At 53.9% G+C, this 24,923-nt stretch overlaps 1 protein-coding gene across 1 annotated transcript in view; it reads left to right on the top strand.

Annotated features, from left to right (window-relative positions):
- The window catches only part of ASTN2 (astrotactin 2), a 308,249-nt gene that overhangs the window by 195,330 nt on the left and 87,996 nt on the right, over positions 1-24,923 (top strand). Inside the window, 3 exon segments of the mRNA XM_009319305.1 lie at positions 5,904-6,169; positions 19,275-19,408; positions 20,562-20,710. Of these exon segments, the coding sequence (XP_009317580.1) occupies positions 5,904-6,169; positions 19,275-19,408; positions 20,562-20,710 (549 nt within the window).

Below are 24,923 nucleotides of genomic sequence, written 5' to 3'. Positions count from 1 at the left end.
ACCACGGTGGCCACAACTGCCCCGCAGCCACACCGGTGGCAGGGCCCCACGCCGCCCCACCAGCTGCTCCGGGGGGCTCGGCGGAGGTGTCCCACGGGCGCGCGCCTGCGCTTGCTTGCAAGCCCCAGTGTACACGATTCTGGGGTCTGCACTCGCGTGCCGCGTCCCTCCCGGACAGGCTGTAGTCATGCCTTCACCCAGGGTTCCCACACGGGATGCCGTGCCATGGGACGGCTGCGTTCCCCCAAAAGACGGCTAGCGGTTCCTAGGTGAGCCCCCATGTGAGCCCCAGGGACACAGGCGTTGCTGGCTGTTTGGCGGTTTGGCACAGCCGGCCTGAGCCACTGCTGGTACGGCATTTCCTGGGCAGCAGCAGGGGCTGGCACCACGCTTCTTGCACACATGCATGGCTGTGACAGAGGAGCGCTGCTGGCTCCCATGGACATTGTTCTCACACCTTCCTTGCAGCCCCGAGCAGTGATTGCCCATCGCTGACAGCGGGCAGCGTTAAATCTGTCCAAACTCTTCATAGACCTGTTGGTTACCGCATTGACAACATCTCACTGCAAGAGAAATTCCCAGGCAAACACACCTATTGATTTTCTTTCTAACTCCCTTTCGATGGATTTGCCAACAAATGGGGCATTATTGCCCCAGGTAATAAATGGGCAGCCTGTGCCAGCAGATGTGTATTGGCCGTAAATCCCTGCTGCCCTGCCCGTGGTGGCACTAGGTCTGTCCAGCCGGAGTGTGAGGTAAAGGGGAGGTGGACCAGAATTACGTCTTCCTTGCATGAAATGCAAAACCCAGGTCCTAAGTCAGGCCCAGCTGAGCAGCCGTCGGTGTCGGCGGGGTTAACCTGTTGAGCCTGGAGGAATCCCTACCTGGGTCTGTTCCTGACGTTCCCTCTATGGCTTCAGCTGGAGAGCCTTCTCCTCTCCTTGTTCCAAGCTTTTCTGCTGTTGAAGAGCTACCACATCCTACCCCTGATGTGGCTGCATTCTTGTGGTAAGTGGAGTGATTCCCAGTTTTGGAATGACTTGGGATCTTTTGGAAGAGGCGCTGTATAAAATGCTGGACCACTAGCAAACCCATCATCTCCTGGGAGCTCTCAAGACAAAATAGCACTCCAGTACAAAAGAATTAGGTATTATGCTTTTGTTATTGTTATAGTAGTGGCGTTATCGTGCTTCCCTCTTGTCCAAGCACTAGGAGGTGCTGCTGGTAATGCTGGAAGCATTTCCCCACATCTGCAACTGCTGCATCCCGAGCAGGGACCCCTGCGCGCTGTGCAGGCAGTCACCTCGTGCTGTGGGGTTATTAAATCCTGGTGGAGCACGGAGACAGGGCCAGGCACCCCAACAGGCGAGCGGTACCTCTGCACACCCTGCGCTGCTCATCCTCCCTTTCTTACGCAAGGCTTGACGCTTAGCGGAAGGCTGTTATTTTATTTGTTTTGCTATGTTGTTGTGTTTTTTTTAAATACATATTTCAGACAAACAAACAACCTAATAACTCCCACAAGTTGCCGTGATGCGTCTAACCACATCCGTGGCGCTGTGCTTCCAAACAGATGTTGCCAGGATTCAACTGAGTCACCAGCAGCGTTAGGAAAGCATGTTCAGATGCAAGGGCTGATAAGGAATCCCTCTATCCTCGCTGCTGCTGCACTGCAGCCCCTGCAGCCAAGCCTCATCCTCCTGCCAGAACAGGACCTTTGAAGCACCCTAGCAGTGGTCACCTGCAAAGCCCTTCCCTGGGAGCCAAGCAGAGGCTTTGCAAGAGCAACCTGAGTGCCCTGGGAGGTTATCCAGTTCTGCATGGGGCTCGTGCAGTGTGGACCTGAACGCTAAAGCTGGGTTTACTTACTGTGGACTGGACCCAGCTTGCAGCGAAGACAGCAGGAGTGTTTCTGTTGGCTTCACTGGCAGTTGGAGATGGCATTGCAGTGGTACGTTGCAGGGTCTGGTTCTGATTCTCTCCAATCCAACGGCAAAAACTTCCTTTGACTTAATCAGGAATAGGGTTGGGCTGCCCATATTTTCGTTCGAGAAGAAGCCAGTCAGCTGGGCCTCAGCGCTGACGAACGCTGTACAGCAACTAAGTAATAAAAGCCAGACCGAGCCTCCAGGAATATGCGGGGTTTCTCCAGTTCACTGTTGGGTTTGCCGTGGGGAGAGCGGGCTGGCCCCTCAGCCTCCTCCTTGCATGCAGGCAGCTGAGCAAATAACCAAAACTCATCTCAGAGGTAGGAGAGAGGGAGATAGAGGGACCTCAATCCCTTCTCCCGGGGCTACAGTTGCAACGGCAGGTCCAGGAATAAAGGAGTGTGTTTTGGGGGAAAATACCTCCCAGATCTGAGTAACTCCTCTGTGAGATGCTGCAGGTGGTGGGTGATGTGGGTGGGAAGAGAAGGAAGCACAGTCTCCATCAAGGAAATCGCCAGCTATCTAGGGATGAGTGCAGTCGTGAAGGCACTTGGAGCTGATGCTTTCCACTCTCTGGAGCAAGGAGATGAGGAACAGCAGTTCCTCCTCACTGCGTCTCCCCAGCTCAGGAGCTGGCTCACAAGCAGGGTGTGCAACTGGCACTCTCGGGTAGGTTTTAATAGCAGAAACGGGGCAATTATTTGGTTAGGACTGTACTTAAGCCCCAAAGCTCATTCTACAAAAGCTACCAGGAATTGCTATCCAGTGCTGATGACTTCCAAGTGCTCTTCTGGATGAGAGCTGGCAATTTGGCAGTGAAGCCCGTCTCCCTCTGCTGAGCCATGTCCTATTTAATTTTCCTGCTCTGGACTTGTACCCAGAGCCTTTTCGGTACAAGGGAACACCGTGGATCCCTCGCCAGCATGCTGAACCAGTAAGCTCAGCTACAGTAACCCCTTACATCCCCAGGAATCCAGTCTACAAAGCAATCCCTTTCCCCAAAGTGACTGGGGCTTCAACTGTTCCAAAGAGGATTAAATGCAGACAGCCGTTTCCACCTTACCTGTGAAGTCTGCTCTGCTGACAAGCCTGCCACGAGTCACCAGGCTCCACGGTTAATCTTCTGTTGCTGAGTGCGTGGCTGCTATGGAAGGGGAGCTGTGCTACTCACACAGTTTTCTACCTTACTTTATGTGCAGACATCTATGCTTTCCCCTGTGCAGCTCCATTTGATGACTGCTGCTCCTGAAATGGCTTTGCTCCATCTGGGTTTCCTTCAGGAGAAAGGAGGAACCCTCACTTTCATGCCAGTCCCTTTGGAGAGCTCTTGAAACCGCCACCTCCACCACTCCCAGCTACAGTGCCCTTTCCTGGGAGCGACAGGCAAAGGAGGCAGCAGGTGGTGCAGGATATGTTGGATGAGCACAGGTTCATTTTCTTTTCTTGCTAAAGGGGCTGTGTTGTCAGGGTGGATGCTGGAGGACAGCTCTCCTTGTCTAGCCCACCATTTGCAGGGAAGTCATGTCCTCGCCTTCCCCAAGGTGACATGTCCGGTGGAGCACCGCTGCACGGAGCTTCATCTGTATTCCTGGATGGGGCAGCTAATGCAAACACTTGAGTCTAAGCTCTTACAGCTGCATCAGTTGGGTTGTCCCTCGGCACGGGGCAATGCAGGGAGACTGTTGAGCACACAAGCTGGGTGCCCTCAGCACTCTCCTGCAGAGGAAAATTCTTGCTCGGAGGTTTATTTTACTCCTTACTTGCCTCAGCTTGCTCCTTGCAAACACAGACCATAACTGAGGAGGACGAAGGGAGGTTGCTCTTCCTGCTTATTCGTCCCACTCCTTACTGCTTGTTTGCACTCAAAGAGCACCTGAGCCCACAAGCGCTGTGTGCACATGCATCGTGTGCCCCGTGCTTCAGCGCAGAGAGGACGGGTGACACGGGGGGGAGAAGCACAGAGCAGACAGCTTGGAAAGGAGCCTCCAACGAGGCATTCCCAGAGCAGTACTCCAGCAGCTGGACCATGCTGCCCGTCCGCCCTGGACTGTCTCCAGGTCTTCTTCCAGGTGTTGGTGGAAGCATATATGCGTGATTTAAACAATGATTTTCAGAAAGCCTTTTAGAAAGGCTTGAAACTGTGCGCCACATCTCCAGACGAGCCTTAGCTGAGCTTAGGCTAAGCCATAGCCTGTGTTAAGGGCACATCCAGGCATTTGATGCTAGTGATCTACAATTATTACCTATAAAGCCAATAATTTGGGGAGTAAGGTTTGATATTCTATTGCCAATCATGAGATAACTGATTCCACTTTCTCTTCAGCTCTATGTTCATGTTCTCCCTTAAAGCATGACTCCAAAACTTCCTTCCCCACGGAGGACTGCTGAAATCACTGCTTGAGCTCTGGTGAAGAAGCTTTGCAGCCCAGAAGCATCATCGTCATCTCCTTCTTTCTCTTTTAAATGTAGTTTAGTAGCGATGTTAAAAAAAAGTTACTCTTACCCAGAAGTGAGCAGAGGCTCATGGTATCGCCTTGTAGCTTCGCTCTTTCTGAGCCACCCAGTTTATCATGGCTTCATGGCTTCTCCTTACGAGGCTTGAAGTTGCCTGGAGCTGCTCTTCCAGAAAATAATCTCTCCAAGAGCCAGCTCCGACTGTCGTTTTCCATGTCTGTGTACCCTGGTGTCTCCCTAGATGTTGAGACATCTCCTCACAGCCTTGTTTTAATTTATCTTAGCAACTGCCCCCCTTTTATCCCACTGAAAGACAGGTTGGCTGGAATTTGCTCGTTCTTCCCGTGACAGCTTTGATCCTGTGCACAGAAGTGTTCACTGACAGCCAGACGGCAGGGAAGGGCTGTCCCTGGCCTGAAGGGCTTCGGGAGTCATGAATGAATACTGTGTTTACTTGTATTTCTAATTGATTAGTGCCTTGCCAGATCAGCTGCATGTCACTGCAAGCCAAGGGCATTGAGACAGTCCTCGTTCCTCTACAGCTCCTTCTTGGGACTGGGAAGTTGTTGCTGGAGGCAACAGCCATCCAGCTCATGGTGTTGGGGGCCTCATTCGGGCATGGGATGGAGAAAGGCTTTTCTTCTGTAGGCCCATCACCAGGCTATGAAGGTTGGGCCTTCCTTCTTGGATCAACCCAAGAGGAGTGACTAGAAATAAAGAGTTTAAATAGAAGTGTGCAGGATAAAAATGGGGGTCCTGTCTCCTTTGCTCAGGGTATCACCAGGTGCGATACTTTCTTTGTCCTTAGTGAGCGTTTGGACCAAGGCAGAACAAAGTAAGGCTCTCCGGGTTTATCGCCTTGTGGTTAAGACCACCAGGAAGTTTCACAATGGGTTTCAAAGGCCTGAATATTTCCTGAAAGCAGAGCGTTGACAGTTTGGTTTTGGTAATGCCTCCATCTATTCCCCGTGCAGTGAGTTTGTTCCGGTACCCACTTACCCCCTCTGCCAAGGGGCTTCATCCCACAATGTCGTCTCTTTGCAGCCTTCTTTGAGTCCACCTCATTGCCCTGGATAACATGTCACCCAAAAGAGAGAGCTAAGCACCACAGGGACTAGAGAGGGCTGGCGTTGGGGCGGGGGTGAGGGCACTCAGGTCTTTAACCTGGTCCCTTTGGAGAGGTTTCTTTTTGGCAGGGAAGATATACTTCGGTGGTTTTGTTTCATTTTGAAGTGCAGAAGGTGAATATGCAAGTTACAAAAAAGAAGAAGAACACAATCAGTTCTGTCACTCTAGAAGTGCTTGTCTGGAAATGCTCACAATTTCTACCCACTTCCAAGCAGTGACCTGCAAGTCCTGTTTTTCTCCTTCTCTCCTTGACCTTTCTGGTTTCCTGCTCCCAGATGCCCTACACCTTCAGCAGCTGCGTTTATCCTGGCTGCAGCAAAGTTTGGGTTTGGGAAGATGACTGTGCTGAGATTTATTTAATGTTGTTTGGTTTCTTCCCTCTCCCTAAACCAGAAACAACTGAGCTTGGGAACAAGAAGGAGTTGAAATCCATGCCCTTCATCACCTATCTCTCAGGCCTGCTGACAGCACAGATGCTGTCTGATGACCACCTCATCTCAGGTGTGGAGATTCACTGCGAGGAGAAAGGGCGCTGCCCATCCACTTGCCATTTGTGCCGGCGCCCCGGCAAGGAGCAGCTCAGCCCTACGCCGGTTCTGCTGGAGATCAACCGAGTGGTGCCTCTGTACGCTCTGATCCAGGACAACGATACCAGGGAGGTGAGTGGGCCGGTGACGGACCAGCTCCACCACTATGATCCTGCCTTAGTCACCTCTCAAGTCTGCCTTCCTCAGTCTCAGCATAAATGTTGGGTTCCCCGGAGCAGGGCAGTGTTTTTGTGTGCATGTTTTGTGGGGAACGCTTCAGGATGGTGTCAGCGATGGAGCTGGCAGATCCTGCTGCCCACCACCTACAGCCCTCGCAGACCTGTGTCTCTCTGCCTTCAGTACAGTGAAGGCAATGCCGTAAGCAGCTGGGGCCACGGTCATTCCTGGTGTCCACCCGTAGCAGACACCGGTGTGCAGGATGAGTCCTGCGGAGGGGTCTTAGGAGCCAGGCATCAGATCAGTCTTTCACTCCTGGCTCTGAGATCTCAGCCATAGCTGTGCGAGGGGTGGCCAAAGCCCTGCAGGGCTTTGCAAAGTGACGGTGCAGAGGGAGGGAATAACCAGCCCCTTGGGACAGTCCCGCAGCCACAGGAGGTCACTGTTACTCCAGGAGGGACCAGCGAAGCTGGAGGTCACCCTTCCCTGGGGCTGGGCTCCTCTGCCTCCTGCAAGAACTTCAGTGTTAATCCTATGGAGATTGATTTCCCACTTGTTCAGTTCGCTGCCGCCCCCCCACCCCCTTCCGCAGCCCTCTAACCCCAATCCCAAGTCCAAAAATGACAGATCTGCTTAAAGGCACTTATTAGCACTGAGTCTGCACTTGATAAAGACGCCTGGAGTGAGCCAGTGCGCAGCAGCTGTGGGTGGGACACAGAGGGCTGCAGGTCGGGAAGCAATCCTAGCACACAGAGGTGTGACCACCAGGAATGATGCTTCTTCCCTTCCCAGATCCACAGGGAAAAGAGCCCCCGTGCTTCTCCTGGCGCCCAAGTCCCTTATGGGGACTGTCCCTCCTTGTCTACCTCTTGGTCTTGTTCCTGCTTTCCCATCTATCAACTCTCCTGGTTCTTCCATGCAGCCGTGCCTGACTTCCATACCTCGGTTCCTCTCTCTTTCCAGCTCTTTTCCCCAAACTCCCTTTCTCCCACTATTTTCTCATCCTGCATTCTTTCCTCACCCATGCCTGCTCTTCCCGCTGGGCAATTCTTGTGTAGACATTGACCTGCTGTTATCAGCATGTCCAAGGCAGGGCTGGGACGAAGCATCACGGGTACAGGGAGAGCAGTGGGAAACTTGGTTTCCTTCAGGCAAGAAAGATGTGCTTCCCAGCAGCAATCTGCAAGAAGACAGTTCCTTTTGGGGTACGAGAGGTAAGTTAGCCAGCGGGGAAGAGGTAACAGCGAAAGCAAGCAGAGCCCAGCAGGATTTGGGGGATCTCCATGGACCCTGCTCACCACCAGCTCCCCTTCCTAGTCCTGTGCCCAGGTGGCAATGCCACCCTGCCTCTCTGGCCCTGGCTGCAAGGTCCCCTCTTTCTCCTTGTCTGTCCCCCCAGCCCTGCCGACGCTGCCTGCCCTGCCGGGCTCGCCTGGGGCGCCTCCTTGTCCTGGGGAGGTGCTGGCTGCTGTGTTTCACCAGCAGCAGCCTCCTTCCCTCCCTCCCCTGGCTCATGCGGAGGGCTGGCCCCATCAGCTGCAGCTGGAGGACGGCCCGCATTGTGCTTTCTGCTGAGGCGCCGGGAAAACCAGCAAACAAACATGCAAACAAACAAAACCCCAATGAAGCAACCAAACAAGAGAATCCCCAGTCGTCTTCCAGAGGGCTGCGTTCGATGCATTCCTCCTCCTCCTCCTCCTCCCCCCTCCACCTGCTCACCCAGAGGTGGAGGGGCACCCCCAGGGAGCCTGTCTGTGCAAGGGTGCTGTGTGTGAGTCTGCCCCCCCTTCACCCCAGCGTGCTCTCGATTAGCGGTGCCGGGGTTGGAGGTGGCAGAGTGAGGGATTCAGGCGGCTGCAGGATGGAGGATACTGCCAGGGCAGGTGCTGTGGGGACACCAGGATCTGTCAGCAAGCAGCATGTGCCAGGACAGGTCACCTTGCTCCATTCACAGTGGTGGGTCCTGGAAGGGGGGCGCAGGTGGGTGCACGCTGTCCTCTCTGACCCCGGCATGCGGCTGGACTGGGTCTCATTTTGGCTGTGGGCTTCTCTTGATAGCAGGGCCTCTCATCCCCCCTGTCCCTGCAGCCCATCCAAGGCCATCCTGCCGCAGCAGGACACAGGGAATGCTTTTTGCCTTCCCTGTCCCTCCTCTTTCCTGGCCATTCCCATTCCCTCAACATGAATCCCTTCTCTCGCATCAGCTCCAGCACTTTCCTTTTCCCTTCTTGCTCGCTTCTTAAACCTTTGTCTGATCTGCTGTCCTGCTCCTTCCATGCCTTCCTCCCCAGCTTGCTTCTCACCCTTCTCTCCATCAGCATCTCTCCTGCAGGATATTTATTTCTCTCCCTCTCCTCCCCCTGCTGCCCTTTGGCCCTGTGGGCAGGGACGAGTCCCGGTGCCTGGGGGCTGTAATCCACCGCTGCCGGAGGGGCTCGCTGCCACCATGGCACAAACCTTGCCTCGGCACTGGAGGTTTTGCCGGGCGGCCTGGGCTGGGCAAAGCTGCACCCACCTCTCTGGGGGAGATGGAGCTGACAGTAGCCATGTGCATGCCCTAGAGAGGATGGTTTGGTGCGGGGTTGGTGCTGCCTGTGTGAGAACGTGCCCCCGTGCCTCTCGTGGCATCATGAGTTCTGGGACGAGGGATGCCTACGGGAGCAGGGCCATGGCCTTCCCCTCGCTTTCCCCCGTGAGCGGAGAGGGAGGGTGGCCACGAAAGGGAAAGGGGTCTAGGGGCGGTGGGAAGCTGCCACCACTATGAGGGCATCACCCTGTCACCGAGACCCAGCGGTGTGCCCTGATCCACTGCGAGCGTGCCGGAAAGCCACCGGCTTAAACCACTACCTGGCTCTGCGCACCGGGATAGGCTCCCAAAGGGCAGGTGCCGTCAGGAGCATCTCATCTATGGTCTGGATGATGAAATGTCCTTTTTCAGCATCAAGTAGGAGGCCTGGGGGAGGTCCCGGGCACTAGCAGAGTGGCGTTTGCCGGTGGCATCAACAAGATCTGCAGATGCCTGGGCTGAGCCAAGTCCTGCGCCTCCGAGCACAGCATCCACAGCTGAGTGCTCCCCTGCCTGCTTTTGCCCGTTCAGGTGGATAATACTCAATCGATACAGCAAATGCTGACCTTGTAGGAACTGCAAGCAGATCCCAATTCCCCCACAGTATTAAAAAAAAATATTGTAAATAATGAAGATCTTTCACTTTGCATATATGTCCACATAGATAATAATACACGTGTACAGAGAGAAAGCCAGGTCGTTAATAAGGTGGATACTAACTTCTATAAAGTTTGCTGAAAGTTTTCCCATATAAGCCTAGCAGCAGAGATGAGGCAAGACACACATAAAGACATTTTGCCCACTTCAGTATGTGTAGGGTTTTTTGGTAGGTTTTTCTTTTCATCTTCCTCAGTGCCGTGAGTTATGCACTTTTTAAAATTTACAACTACTGCACGGTACAAGGCCATGTTCTCGCTTGCTGATGACCTTGCCAGACTCTTAAGTGCTGGGGTTTAAGTTTCCATGCTGGGTGTCTGCCTTGGGCTGATTTGCGATTTTTCTATGCGTGCATGTTTGATTTCAGCTAAAACTGACCATTTCCAAGAGGGAGATTAGGTGAAAATATATTGCTTTGCCCATGTGAAATAAGTTGGAAAACTATTTCCATGTCATTGGGAACTGCTGTTTTCTTCTTGCTTTGAAGCAAGGGCTTGAAATTTAGAAGGGCTCCAGGAGTCAGGTTTTGCCTTTTGCTACCCAGGGAACGTTTGTCCGGAGGCACTTGTGCTGTGAGCTTAACGAAACGCTCAGCTGTGTGTGATCAGCAGGGGTTTGGTCTGTCTCCCCGGTCCTGCGCAAGCATCGCTCCTGCTCCCAGCAGTGGGGAGGAACAGCGTCTCAGGTGCCCAGAGCAGGGCACTGCCAGTTACGGATGGCCCCTCTTTTCCTTCTTGCGTGCAATGAAAACTTTATGGGTTGAGCCCCTCCTAGGAGGTGTTTCTGTTTCCCCCTGTGGTTTAGCGGCGCTGGTCAGAGAACTTGCACGGTCGCTGATAGCTGCAGCCTGGCTGGAGACTTTGACAGTGCTGGGGTGGGCAAGGAGCTTCCCAGGGTCAAGGAAATGTGTTTGACAGTCCAAGCACCTTTTGAAGGGCTTTGTTGAATGGCTTTTTCATAGTAGTCATGGCTGATGTGGCTGTGGGTGGAACGTTTCACAGAGAAAGGACTGCTTGCTGGAACAGAGGCAATGCCAGAGTCCTCTCTCCCCCGGTCCCAGTCAGCTGGTGAGATTAAACTAGTCCAAGCAGGTTTATAGCACCATTGCTGTTAGAGCTCTGTTGCTCTTCAGTCTAAATGCTCACAACATGAGTTGAAGAGATATAAAGAGACAGAGAAGCTGTGACCTTGGCAAGGACTTCTCTGGACGTCTCTGGAACCTGCATCTTATTTTGATCGATGCCGTCTGTCCACATCTCTCTTCTGCTTCACTTGTGCTCTGCAGCTGTGCAGACACCACAGTGTGGTCAGAGCAGTGGTCCCTCCACTGCTGCGTCCAGCTGAAGCTGGAGGAGATTCTCCGCTGCAGGACTGTGGAAGAAACCTCCACCAGTGTCAGTGGCTGGCCAGGCCCAACAGCAAAGAGTTTCTAACCGTTGTGGGGCTTTCTGCTGGCAAAATGCCCCCAACACCTCGAGGGCAGGATGCTGTTGAGTGCATGTGATGGGAGAGAAGAGAGACGTGGTGACCCTGGCTGGTTCCCTCTAGTGAACATCCTGGAGCCAGAGGAGAGGAGAGTCGCACGTCACCCCGGTGAGAGTGCTAGGCTGTGGTGGCCTTCCTCCTCCACCATCAACATACTCCTGCCTGCCCTCACCCCGAGGAATGGGCAACATACTTCTTATTGCCCAGCATAGCCCTGGAGCCCACCGAAGGGCACGGGCTGAGAGAGCGAGACCCCAGGTTTGCATATTCTGCAGACCTCCATGTTCCCTGGACTGGGCTGCGGGAAGGTGAGCCAGGCAGCTAACCCTGAGAGGCACCGGGAGGAGTGGGGATGCCCTGCTTCCCCCGCTCCCTCCCACTGCCAGCACCAGCCCGGGGAGCGGCACCGAGACCTGGAAGATTCGGTGCACCTGGGAGCACCTTCGATGGGGATGCCCACGTGCGTGGCCAGGGCCGCAGGGCAGCTGTGGTCAGCAGTGGGGAGAAAGGGGGCAGGCATGTTCGTCAGTGTGGTCCCTCCTGTTTGTGGTCTGTTCCTTTCCTCAAAAAAAACCCCGAAACAAACACAAAGCCGCTCCCACGGAGCAGTTCGGCCAGCTGCAGAAGTACTTAGAGGGTGGCGTGGCGAGGGGGGCTCAGGGAAGGGGGGCAGGAGAGATCAATCTCACTCCTAGTGGGAAATGGACTCAAACCCCTGTTTGTATTTAAGGAGACAAATGGACATGGAGCTTAGATTTTTAGAAGACCCCTAGGACCTTGCTTTAATTTGAAAATTGAGTAATCTCGGTGTTCGCCTGCAGCCGTGGCCTCCTTGCAGCACACGCGACCCAGCCCGCGGTGTGGAGGGGATGTGGGGCTTGCTGGGGGGCACGTCCCCACGCTGTCGGCCCCGTCGGCCTCGGCAGGAGCCCGGCGCGTGGCTGGGACCTCGGCGGGGCTCTCGGGGGGAGCTGCTTCGCCGTCTGGGCCCGGGCCCCAGGGGGGTTGCTGTCTGCGCATGGACCACAGTGTGTTTGCGCCAGCGGTGCCTACGTGCCGGGGGCCTGCAGAGCCCCTGCTGGGTCACCCGCTGGGATGGCAGCTCTCAAGGTTGGACCAAAATTCCCCATCGCCCCTTCCCACTCCTTGCCCGCGAGCACCTGCTGGCCCCATCTCTTGCTGAGCAGAGCATGGCCACCACTGAGCGCTTCGGTGTCCCCTTGGCCAGGGCGCTGGGAGTGAGGACCAGGGGAGCTGCGGGCAGCGAGTGTGCCCAGCCTGTGCTTGTGTCCCAGGGGAGTGCTGTGCTGGCTCCAGCGACTGCCTGAGCCCAGACAGATGGGCAGCTGAGTTGTCACAGACCAGAAGGCAAGCAGGGGCAAAGAGAGGGGAAAGCTCCTCTTTCATCCATCCCATCCTCCATCCTTCAAACTACTTCCCCTCAGCTCGCTCCGAGGATGTGCTGATGATGATGGGATCACGTGTCCTTCCTCCCCCCGGAGCGGGCTAGCTGCTCACACAGATGATGGCAAAGTGCTGGTGGCAGTTTCAGAGGGAGCTGCACAAACTGGTGTTGCTTTTCCTCCTAGGTCCAGCTGATCTCCATGGCCTCGCTGCTCGCTTGCTCCAATGGTTGTATTTCAGCAGAAGTGCAAAGTGTAGCTGTTTTTGATGTCTTCTGTTGGTGGTTCTTGGTTGGGTCTCAGGGTCAAGGTTGTCTCTCACTTGCTGTTGGTAAGGCATAGTGCAATGGAGCCGTGCCCTGGCTGTGTACCCAGAGCACTTCTGTGCACTTACACCAACCCTGAATTACCAGGATGGAGGCTCTAAAGAGCCCACAATGAAGTGAAATGTGTCCATCGTACATCCATCACCACCCGTCCGTCAGGGCGGTGGGGAGCCCACCTTTGTTTCTGCGGACTGGGCTCGCCATTGCAGGTCTCCAGCCCCTGGGCAAGGAGCTGGAGTATCCAGGTGTATTGCTGGTGCTGTGCCACCCACTTTGGCGTCGACATTGCCCTCGAAGGGCAGAGCTGATGGAAAAGAGCACACCTGAGAAATCCAGGATCCTGGTGCTGGCACCCCAAGACCCCCTGCTCCTGCAGTAGGAGTTTGCCTTGACGGGCAACGTCCGGGCTCTGCTGCTGGCTTTGAAATTATGACTATGCCTAGGAGAGGAGCCTTTGACTCCGTTAGGTAAATGTTGTCCATACAGCTGTCCCGGTTCAGCCCGTAGGGAAGCAAAACTCGGTAAGTGGAGACCAGAGACGTACCTGGAGGAGATCGGTTCTAGGCTTGAGCCTAGGAAGAATGTACACCTGAGGAGAAGGGACAGAGATGGAGGAGGAAAAGGCAGAGTAATCGAGACGGGGGCTGGAGAAGTCAAACTGAGGCTCATTTCTCAGGGAAGAGTTCGGCCGTACCCCTTGAATCCCATTCAGGAGGGCAGATACCTGGGCCCTTCCCATTGCCCTCCGTCTCGGGGCTGATTCTCCTGATGTCCTCCGCCCATGTGGGCCTGGCAGGAGGAGGGTGAAGTTTTGCAGGATTCTATGGGGACAGGGCAAGAGGCGTCCCCGAGGCCATAGGCTCACTTTGACCCCCATATAGCACCAGGCGGCAGAGCTACTGGAGGACAGCGATCCTCCCTGCACATACGCGGCTTCCCCGAAGCAGCCCCTGAAGGCGTGGAGAGACGGTGCCAGGGATTTCTTTTTCCACCACCAAAGCTGAAAGGGAGCCAGGGTGAATGGGGACAGCATTTGTATTGTTGAGGTGAGTTTTTTGTTTTGGTCTGGGGTGTGGGTTTTTTTATTTGTTTTGTTTTAATATCTGCTAATTGGCCCTTCTCCTCCTCCTCACGCACTTGAGCATCCTGCTGCAGCTCTAGCCCACATCCGACTCGCGTTACCAGGGGAAGAATAGCCGCATTGTAACCGCCCCGATCGTGCTATAATGGGGAGCTTTGTAGGCGAGGTGTGAAAGCGGAGCCAGCTCCCCAGGACAGGACTCTTGCTGCAGCGCAAAGGCTTTTATTTCCCCTGCTGCCAGGTTTTACAGTGTCCTCTGCTGCTCCCTCGGATCCCATAAATAACAGAAACCAGGATGCTGCCCACCCTGGGTCCCTGCCAGCACCCTGACCTTTCCGGCAAACCGCTGATGTGCCTTCCCAGGATGAAGTGCTGGTGATCCTGCTCCCCGGGGACAGGCAGCCGGAGGCAGGGAGGGTGTGAGCAGCACAAGATGAGATCACCTGCCAACAGCAGTAGAGAAACTTCATCCTCCTTTGCTGTGAACCTGGAGCAGACTTTCAGACGCGAACTGCATGATCCTGGAAAGAGTCTCTGGCCTGGGAAATCCTTAGTTTTCCTTCTCCTTCCCCCCCGCCCCTCCTCCCAGAGATGTCTAGACTAAGGAGCAGCGTTTGTCTCCTGTGAATAGCACTGAGCATTACCGTAAGGGCATAGAAAGCTTTTCCTCCAGCCATCCTATCATCATGGTAGCATCCCTTTCAGGCTGTGAAATCCCTGCTTGAGCCTACATCCCATAGTCTTTTTTTTTTCCCTTGATGAACAGTCAGTATTGCTATTGCTATCTACAGACTGCTTGGAGCACGGCTGTGTCCGGGAGCTCCGGTCAGTGGCCCGGTTGTGTCAGGCACTGTGTTAGGGTGGCATGGCTGGGTGACTGGATTTGCTGCTCAGCAGAAGAGGGCTGCACCTCACCAGGCAGCCCTCTGCCTCCTCCGGTGGCACCTGCCTGTGCCTAGGGGAAGGTGGTGGCTGTGTGCAGGCACCATCTCCATCCTGCAAACGGGAAAGGACAATATCTCTGTTGGCTGCCGTGTCCCTGGACGTGAGGCTGAGCCTGTCCGCTGGCATGACCCAGCCCGCTTCCACTCTTCTTCCCTTCCTTCTACATTTAGAAGAAGAAAAACAAACAAGCAAACGAAGACCAGGGAAACTAGTACAAACCCCAAAATGCACCAAATTGCCAGCTTTTAGGTCATCTCTGATATCTCCAGCATATCTCTGTCCAGCCTGCATGCTCATTTGTGGTTATTTTTTCATTTCCCTGTATTTCCTTTTTAACTTTTCCAGAAACTGAGGTGTGCATACCAACCACAAAGAAACCTAGACTCAATTGAGCCAGATTTTCATATCCCTGCCAGCCATGGAGAAGACCAGATGTTCACCGATAAGCACCCAACACATGCCCTTTTCCAGTACCCCATCTGGAAACACCAGCCCCTGTGGTGTGTGCTGAGTTCTGCAAATGCTGATCTGAAAGGTTCCTTCATGTCCTATAATTTACCTCTCCGGGGATGTCAACAGAAAGCACACGGTCAGAAATAACTTAATGCTTCTCCCTCCATCAGCCAGGTCTAACAGAGGACAAAGGAAATGTTCTTCTATATTCTGTTGCAGAACGTCTAAGCTATAAAACGAGGCCAAATGGCCTCCCCCTGAGCACAAATAACAACAGGAGAAAGATCCATATGCAATCGAGTGTAGGACAAATGTGCTTAGCTGATCATTCGTTTCCCTAATATTTTTTTTATGAATAGGCTTAACTTATGGTAAGATGGGACTTTATGGTCCTGTAAGTCTTGCTCGTGTCAAAACAAATGAACTAGCCATCCTGTGGGGGAACTATCAATCCAATATATGTGTGTGTATGGGTGGGGGGAGTCAGACCTATTATACCTTTAAGAGCAAATTAGATGCTGTTCCTATGATTCATAATGCTATATATCTAATGGCATGACTCGTCATCTAGAAAATAAGCGTTTCGAGCCAGTTTCTCATCTCATAAATTTCCCCTCTGGCACTGAAGGACATAAACTAAATGGGCTGACTCACAGGGAAACAATACAATTTGGATACTTTTAAATGAAAGATAAAATTGCCTTAGGGCACAGAGGGGCGTTGAGATCCCGGGGAGTGGTTGGCAAGCGCAGGACGGCACGTCGGGGGCTGCTCTGCCATCCCCAGCAGGCAGGACTGCTCCTGGGAAGCCCTTCACGCTTGCAGAGCCTGTTGGGCTTTCCCAGCTTGGTAGCTTGGCATGACCATCATGGCGAAGCATCCGATGCGGAGATGGTCGTGTTGGAGACGGTCGTCTTGTTGTATGTGCTGTCTCCTGGCAGGGAGAAGAGCGTTTGCTGCACATTTCCGAGCGTGGCAGCAGGGAAGGACAGGAGATATGGAGGTGCCCACTCCAAGGCAGGAGGGGAAGGCGGGCTTCAGCTACCACAGACCAGGGAGGTCCCTGTGCATTCCCACCTGCAGCTCTCCCAAAGGCTACAGCTGCCCATGGGATGGGTCTCGGCACCTTCGCTGCATCCTTTGTCCATTGTTCTTGGTCTTCCTGTACTGTTGGGCTCCTGGTTTGGGCGGCATCTGCTGTTGCCCTGGGTTTGTGTGAGCAGTCCCCTACCTCCCGGGCTACGCTGTCAGAAGGAGAAAGGGAAGGAGAGGTTTTCACGTGGTTGCCACCTGTGGAGGAGCATGTGCCTGCAGCGTGCCTTTGGGGCTGGGCTGGTTAAGGCTATCACCTTTGCAGGAGAAGGCGACTTGAACTGCTGATCTCTGCCAGGGCCTGAGAGCAGGCTGGGGGAGGCGGGGGAAGGAAGGGTGGGCTGCATGTGAACTACAGCAAAAGCTGTACCTAGCTTCAGGGCTGGGAGGACCAGAGTCCTCAAAGCTCACAGAGACCCCCCCATTTGTCCTGAAGTTTCTGCAGAGCAACTGCGTGTCCCCACAGAGCAGGCTGGTGTCTCCACGGAGGGCGTAGAGCCTCCTAAAGCAATGGTGAACATCTTCGTGCGGAGAGCTTCATCCCTTCTTTCTGCACGATCTTACCCATTTCCCCCCATCAGTTCGCTTTTGCCACTTCCCCACCCTTTGACACACGCTCCTCAGCACCGACTGGAAAATCCTGGAAACCACTGGCTTGAAATCCCACTGGAAAGTGAGGGAAGGTGAGTCCCGGCTGCCCGGCCACCCCAGCCTGGCCCTGGCGTCAGCTGGCTGCTGGAAATCGGATGGACGCAGCAGCCGGGACCGGGAGCTAGCCGTGCTCCAAGTAACCCGGTTAGTGCACGTAGGTGCGCTCGCCTTAATGAGTGCAATTGAAGGACGCATCGATTAGCTAACCTCATTTGTGTGAAGGTTGACACAAGGCAGATGATGGCTGGGTACCTGCAGGATCTAATTAAAATGTGTGCGAGGCTGGGCAGGCAGAGCAGAGGGGATTGCTCATCCAGCCTTGCACTTACCAGCGGAAAAAAGAAAATAGAAGGAAGGAATTGACTATTGGATTTGGCTAAAGGGCATGGATGGGGGGCGGGGGATTTCTTCCCTGGGCTGGGGACGTGCAGGGAGGAGCTGGGTTAGGGACCAGGGAGGGAGCATGCAGAGCAGCGGGGGTCGGGGCTGGGGACGGGGTGACACTGCAGCTCTTCCAGGGATCACCCAACATCTGTCAGCCCTCTGTGCACACACGTACCCACAACATATGTATTTATCCTGCTTCCTAGGGAGAGCACACACTTCCCCATCCATCTGCGTGCATCATTTTCTGTTTCTATCCTGCACAGACCCGCCGCTCTCTACAGAAGTGTATCTGCAGCCATTTATCCATGTGTCAGATAAACTCCTCTCTGTCTTCCCTGCTCTCCAATTACTTTGTGATGCCCTTTCCAGCCCAGCGCTTCATTTACGTGCTAAAGAACAAAATAAAACAACGTCACATTTTCTCTCTTTCTCACATGTTTTTTCCCTTCCTTTTTTTTTTTTTTTTTTTTTTTTTTTTTTTTGCACAGTCCCATTTTGTAAATGCCTGGAAGCAGAAAATGTTTCAGACGTGAGAGCCTCGAGGCGCCTTGTTAAAGGTGCTCGGGGTGTTTGGGGAGAGCGACAAAACCCCGGACAATGGGAGCCCTGACGTCAGGCTCTATTTATACCTCCTCTTTTCAGAAACCTCCCCGGGATGGCGCTTTTCCTAGAGTTTTCTGCTAAATGCCGCAGCCGCTGGAGCTGTCCCTGTCCTCCTCAAAGGGCACGTTTTTATCTTTAAGGCGTAACCTGGCAGTGCGGGCGGTATCGCCGGGGCCAGGCATCCGCAGGCAGCTTTGAATGGGTGGAATAGTGCTGCTGCGAGCTGGGCTGCGCAGAAGCTGGCAGCTCTGCTGTACGTGGATGAGGACCCGTGAAGGCATTTCAACCCCGAAATGTGCCTTTTAAAAGGTCAAAAGCATTACAAAGAGGTTTGTTTTAATGGAAGAAGTTTTGGTGTTATGATTATTCTAGCAGGGCGTTATGGCTTCACAGGGTTGGGTTGAACGTTGGCTGTGTGTGTGTGCAGGGAGAGACGCTGTCTTCCAAGCAGGAGGTTTAATTAGGCACAACAGGCAAAGGGTAGGGGGAAAAACCACCGTAAATCCATGCGGTTTGAACTACAGCAGGGTACAGAGTGAGGGATGCCCCATCCTGCAGCGTGGGAACCGACACCGAGCGCCCTGAGCTGTGGGATGAGCACAGGGAAGACATCGCGGGGTTAGACCTGGATGGCTTTGGGAATTCAGTCAAAGTGTTTCAGCCTCAGAGCCCAGCAGGTGAAGAGCTGGTATTCTGGGGATCCATTGGCATCATTAGGTTGGGAGGGCTCCTGGTCAGGCTGGGGACAGCCTGCGGAGGGGAGACTGCCCGTCTGGGGAACACCCTGCAAGTATTTTACAGGATTTTTTTTTTTTCTTCCAGATACTGCTATTTTGCTTGTGAGTATTCCTTATACAGGTGAATAAAGCGGCAATTTGCTTGCAGGAGAGCAGCTCGTATGAATAACAAACCTATGAGAAGGATGGAAGTGGTCTCTGTTGTTGGGGATGTAGGAATTACTTTATTCTTAGCGGGGACAGAAACAGCTACGGGATGGGCGTGTGGAAGAGTTTCATTGTGCACAGCAGCAGTGTAAAGGTACCCTACGTACAATGTCCAGTGTCACAAATCGGCTTACGTTTGTGTTTCTTCAGGCAGCTCAGTCCTCCATCAGAGGAGGTCCCCTCTGTAGGATCGTGCAGACACTCCCCGTCCCCACACCAAAAGCAGCACCCAGGGATGAACCAGCATCGCTCGATATGCGGGAGCTAAAGCATGGGGAGGTGAAAGGACTGGCCCAGGGCCACGCAGAGAGTCCGTGGCAGAGCTTGGGAGGACCCCCCACTGTATTTCCCGATCCCGGGGCTCTGCGCACACGCACCCCTGATGCTCAGCACCGCGCGGCTGAGCCGCTGGCTGGATTTCACCGAGTCTTTAGCACACCTGTTCACGCTTTTTGTTCTTACGTCAGGCTTTCAAGGGAGCCCTGATGAGCTCATACTGGTGCTCAGGGAAAGGCGATGTTATCGAAGACTGGTGCAGGTGTGACCTCAACGCCTTCGATGAGAATGGACTCCCGAACTGCAGCCCTCTCCCTCCGCCTGTGTACGTATCGGTGCGAGCCCCTCACGCGGGTCACGGTCCCCCAGCACCAGCCCCTTTCCCGCAGGCTCAGCCCACGGGCACCTCCTTCCTCTCGCCTTCGAGCCCCGGGGCCGCAGTCCAGCGCTCCTCACTGTGTGACTGATGCCTTTAGGATATCCTGGCTCCGGCTGTGGCCCTGGAAGGTTTCCTTATAGATTTTCATCACCTGATTAGCAGGGCTTGTAGAATGGGATTTCAAATGCTGAAAGAAATGGAATTACGGTGCAATTCATTGTGGCTTGTCAGAACAAGAGCAAATCAGGAGCAAACTGATGGGGAATTAGCTGAGAAAGCAGGAAGACTGGCTCCAGTGAACCACAAGGAGCAGAACACCTTCTTAGTGAGCCAATATCCTCGGAGGGGATTCATTTCCCATCCTGAGTTCAACAAACAGGCTCGTATGTTTGGAGCTGGACTCTCCATAGCCCTGTACTTCATTTTGTCATTTACCCCAGTGCAAAGGGAGCGGATGCCTTTGCACTAGCACGGCCAGGAGCACAAAGCTGCTCTGCCTTCATCCCTACCCACGTGGTCCCTGATCCAGGCAGGAGCTCCTGCACAGCTGCCCTGTTTTGGCTTTTGCTCACACCCATCAGAGGCTTGCTCATTTGCAGCTGGGTAAATTCACAGCCACACCTACCCCTCCTCTCCCTCCCTTGCCTTTGCTCGCTGGCGATGCAGACTGGACCCTCCCCTCCTGTAGACTCAACCCCGCTGGGTTGCATGAAGGTTAAGCTGGATCCTCCCCTTCTCTTTTGCTCCTGGGCAGCTGGTCCTTGGTTCCCTGTGGGGCTGCTGAAGTTCAGCAGTTCTCCCAGGAGATGAAGGCTCCTTTAGACGGGATATTTGGGGTTGCGTGACCTGGGCTTTTCCAGGAGCAGGGGGAGGTAAGGACACACATTGCAGTGGGCTGGACCCAACTGATCTTCAACTGGAAGCTCTTCGGTGCTCACCTGCCTGCTCTCCCCTTGTGCCCCCTGTCCTTGTGGGTCTGTCTGCTCATCCCTGTGTACGAGCGTGAGCCCCGCCAGGGGCTGTGCTGCTTGTAGAGGTGGATTCCTCCCCAGAAAGGGAGCTGATGTCTTACTTGGTTTCTTTCCTGTCTCCTGCCCAGCCTGCGGCTCTCCCCCAGTGTGGAGCCCTCCAGCACCGTGGTCTCTCTGGAGTGGCTGGATGTGCAGCCTGCCATTGGGACGAAGGTGTCTGACTACGTCCTGCAGCACAAGAAAGTGGATGAGTACACGGACACAGACCTCTACACAGGTGGGTGCTGCTGCGAGGGCAAGCTCCTCTTGGCGCAGAGGGTGCGTGGTGACGTACCCTGTGCCCTGCTTGGCTGGGAGCTGCTGCTTTTGTGCAGAACAGTGCATAGAGCCAAGGTGTCACATGGGGTATCAAAACCGCTCCATTCAGGAGAGGTTTCTGAAGGCTTCTGCGGACATGGGTATTTGAGGGGAAGGGGAAATGCAAAAACGCAGCGTTTTTGTGAGCTGTGAGTTAGAGCTTCTGACTGAAGTGACTGTTTGATCTGATCAGTCTGAAATGCTACAGGATGGTGGGTGTGGGAGGAAGGTCAGCCCTCAACAACTCAAGGGCTTTACTGGTCCATTCCAGTGAGTACTGCGTTGCATGCCAGCCTTTGAAAGGACACTTTAAGTTGCCTTGCGCACCTATTGAAGTAACTCGAAGCCTGCAGTGTTTAGGGAGATCATTTAAGCAGCACAAAACTTCTCCAGGGGAACCTGAAACTTCCCTAGGTCGGAGTTTGGTTCCCAAAAAAAGCAAAGGCTTTGTCAGCATTTCAAGCCACGCTCCAGGAGCTGCTGGGCAAGGTGGAGGGGTGTGAAGGATGGGGTTTGATTTGGGTGAATCAATGATGTATTTCAGAAAACAGCACTTGAGACCTTGAGTGATGCTACTGCTGCATGGCAAGCCAGGCAAAACCTCCTACTGCTTTTTGCTCGAGGATTTTGGATGTAGTTTGTTAAAGAAGCTCATGTGACATATCAGGGGCAGCCAGTGTTATTGACCGAAGCAGAGTTTTACCTTTGTGTGAAGGCTCCTTCCCCCAGTACCTAATTTCAGCCCCCCCTAGGTAAGGGAACATAGGAGGAAGGTCTCCACCTGTCATTGGAGCAAAGCTCTGCAACAGCTACTGCTCTGGGTGGTTAACTCCTCATTTGTTTTAAGGTGGAGCCTGGTCAGCTCATGCAAGGCGTGCATGTCCAGGCTGCCTGCAAGGACAAGGAACCAGACTAAAAGTGGGGATAGGGCTGGCATTGGGGGGGGGGAAGCTCGCTGCGCTCTTGCAGGGGCTTCCCAGACGTCCTGGCAAGACATTTGTCTGTGTTTCCCTGTCAGGAAGGCAATCTCGGGAATATCATTCAGAGCAAGATGAGGAGTTGCACACAGGCAGTCCTTAGGTCTTGGTCGGAAGCTTTCTCAGCTTGTGGTGGTGGCTTTTTTCTTCTCCTCACTAATTTTGTAAGACCCTCTGAGCCAAGCCCTCTGCTGCCATGAGCTGCCACAGAGCAAACTGCTCCAGCTCACAGGCACGGGGAAGTTTTCACCCTCTCTGTTCATCTCAGGCCCATCTTTTCTGCTTCTGCAGCCTCTATTACTGCTATATCCAAAATTTTTGTGCTACAAGAGCTGGACTTTTCTTGCTGGAGAGAGCCAGAGCCCCACATCCTGGGGGGCCCTGGCTGTTTGTGGAGACCCCAGCGAGAAGGACCTCTGGTTTCTGGCTCATACACCAGTCCTGTCCCACAGGAGCTTTCTCGTACACCTTGCCAGCATCCACTTCCAGAGCTGCCCGATGTGGCCATGGCCCCTGGGTTATGTTTCTAGTTTCCCGGCATGGAAGAAGGCTTGTTCTTTATCTTGGAGGGGCACCCTCCAGTAACGGAGAAAGAAAACAAGCCACCAAAGGAGGGGCTTTGTTTTGGATGGGGATTCCAGATTGCTCACACATCGGTCAGGTGAGGCCAGACCAAGGAAATGTGGGGTTTCTCCTTTGAAGTGGCTGGATCTTTGCCTGGCAGCCAGAGTAGGAAATACAGATTATTATTATTATTTTCCTTTTATGACTGCCATGTGTTTGACAGGCAATTGAATTCATTGTGGGGAGCTGCCCTCCCCTCTCCCTGCTCTGGGGGACTGTTCGGGACAGAATGACCCCATTAACAATTAAAGAGAAAAGCCAATCCTAAATCTCTCCCTTTTTTCTATGTTGTTTATAACCAAGCAACATTCATGCCTTCATTCCTTTCTTACCCTACAGGCCACTAATGCCAGATGATTTGATTCTTGCAAATACCTTGCGTAGGTTTGCAGAGATGCTGACTGCTACAGCTCTCAAAGGCTTCACTTGGTACCGTGCTTCACCCAGACAAATATCTTACCATGGGTATCTCCTCACCATCATCACTCACCCATCATGCTGCACCACATCTCCATCACATCTGAGCAGCATCCCCGAAAACAATAAGTCAACCCCAGGAGGGGGAAGCTTTGGGAGGGTGGGGTGGGATATGAAATTTGGATGGCTTTTGGTGGATATTGGCAGATCTTCTTTCCCCATCAGTCCCCTGGCTGCTGGCATGTAGGAGCAGGTTACTCCCGCGGCTGGAAGGTGCACCACAGGTATTTGCAGAGCGTGGCAGCACTGGGCTGGGATCCTGCAAGGTTTGAGGGCTCTTGAGGCTGCTGCCATTCATCCCTTGGATATCTTGAGTTTAAATGTGTGGGTTATTTGTGCTTGTTATGGGGGTTTTGTTTGTTTTATTGCAGTTGTAGCCATTTCTTATTGGGATTCCTGGCATTGGCTGGGGCTAGAGCTGTGCCAACCTGCTTTTCAGCCCCATGGCAAGCTAGATGGTACCTGGCTCCTGCCTTCTGCCTATCTCCTGCCCCCAAAAAGCCTCCAGTCTCTCACCCTTGCAAAACTCCTTGGCCTTCCCCTGCTTTGCAACTGGAAGATGTAGCCTTTCCCTTGAGCCAGAAAATATTTGCTCCTCTTCTTGGAGCAGAGTCAGGAGGGAGTTTTGAGGCTGGTCTAACATGCATCCCCTCTGCTCCCTGCCAGGCTCCGCACGGGGCAGCAATGCTGTGGGATGGGGCAGAAGGAGCTAGGAGCTCGCACGGGTCGGCTGCCCCCGGCTGTATGTGCTTTTTAAAGAGGCTTGTTACTGGTGCTTAGAAAAACACAGCCCTTGGACCATCTGAGGCTAATAGGAGGTGAACTTGTGTGTGAAACAAACCACGCTTTCAACACCAGCGCGCGGGGAGCAAGCGGCTCTCCGCTCAGGAGCCAGCGGAGAAGACGGAGAGCAATTACATCCCAAACTGTTTATTAAAACTTGTGGAAATTACTCATAACTCTGTGTGCGACGGCTTTGTAGTTGAGTGATGCTCTTTGTTTGAACATGGGGCTCTCGAACAGGGCGCGAGCGTGTGTGTGTGTGTGTGCGGCTGAGCCCGCCAGCACATTATGTCATGGACGAAGCAGGCGCTGCACTTGAGAGAGGGAGAGGGAGAAATGTGTTTTACAGGGTGAGGTACAAACTGAAATGGCTGTGAACATCTGGAACTGATATTAGGCTTGGAAAATGTTTTCTGTCACTCCAACACTCCTCTGGAGGAAGGTTTGTGAAGTTAAGAAGCTCCGAAGGGGATGAGGGGGAGGGACGAGGGGATAACATGACCGTGGCGTAAAGTGCTTTTTATGTCTCAGTTCTGGTTGCCGTAGCCAGGCCCTGTCTCTGCCTGTGCTGGACGGGGGACCTGGGGTATCACTGTTGCTTGTTGTGGTGGCCCTGGGTTAGAAGGTCCCCTGGATGAGCTGAGCCCCACTGCCTGAGACGGTCCTGCATGGGGAGCACTGCGTCCTCCAGCCTGTGATGGGTGGGACGGAAGGATCCTTGGCCTGGTTTTAGGGTTGGGAGCCAAAGAGCTGAGGTGGGAGGCTTCATGTGAAAGACAAAGTGTGAAATCCTTGGGTGGGGGCAGGCAGACCTGTGCCTGGTTTCTCACCACCTGGACCATCTCTGGGGCCCACCTGGGAGGTCGGACCCACCGACCAGTGGGGCCAGTGCAGGTTGGGATGGCCGCTATGAGCATGCACAATGCAAGGTTTGAAAATAAAAATGTGCTTCAAATGTGCTTGTAGCACACACACAGCAGGACTGGGAACAGTTGGAGGAGGATGAGGGGCTGGGCTTCTGCTGTGTGATGGACTGGGGTCTGCGGGCTCCGCAGGGGGCTGTGTCACTCCTGGGGTGGTGGCCGTGTTGCTGCTGTGATGCTGTGTAGTTCTGGGAGCTCTTTGGTCCCTTTCTCGATGTGCAGACTGCCCTGGTGCAGTTTTCTTACCCTCCTGCCCGTGTCTGTCTGCTGCTGGGTCTCTGACCACACATCTATGGAACAGGGCCTGGCCAAGGCTGGTGGGGCTCCCCCCTAAGATCACGGGGGGGGG

This window comes from Pygoscelis adeliae, unplaced genomic scaffold (genome assembly GCF_000699105.1).
Source record: "Pygoscelis adeliae isolate BGI_AS28 unplaced genomic scaffold, ASM69910v1 Scaffold270, whole genome shotgun sequence".
Taxonomy (NCBI): domain Eukaryota; kingdom Metazoa; phylum Chordata; class Aves; order Sphenisciformes; family Spheniscidae; genus Pygoscelis; species Pygoscelis adeliae.
Note: the sequence above shows the minus strand (reverse complement) of the source record. Positions and strands in the feature narration are given on the sequence as shown.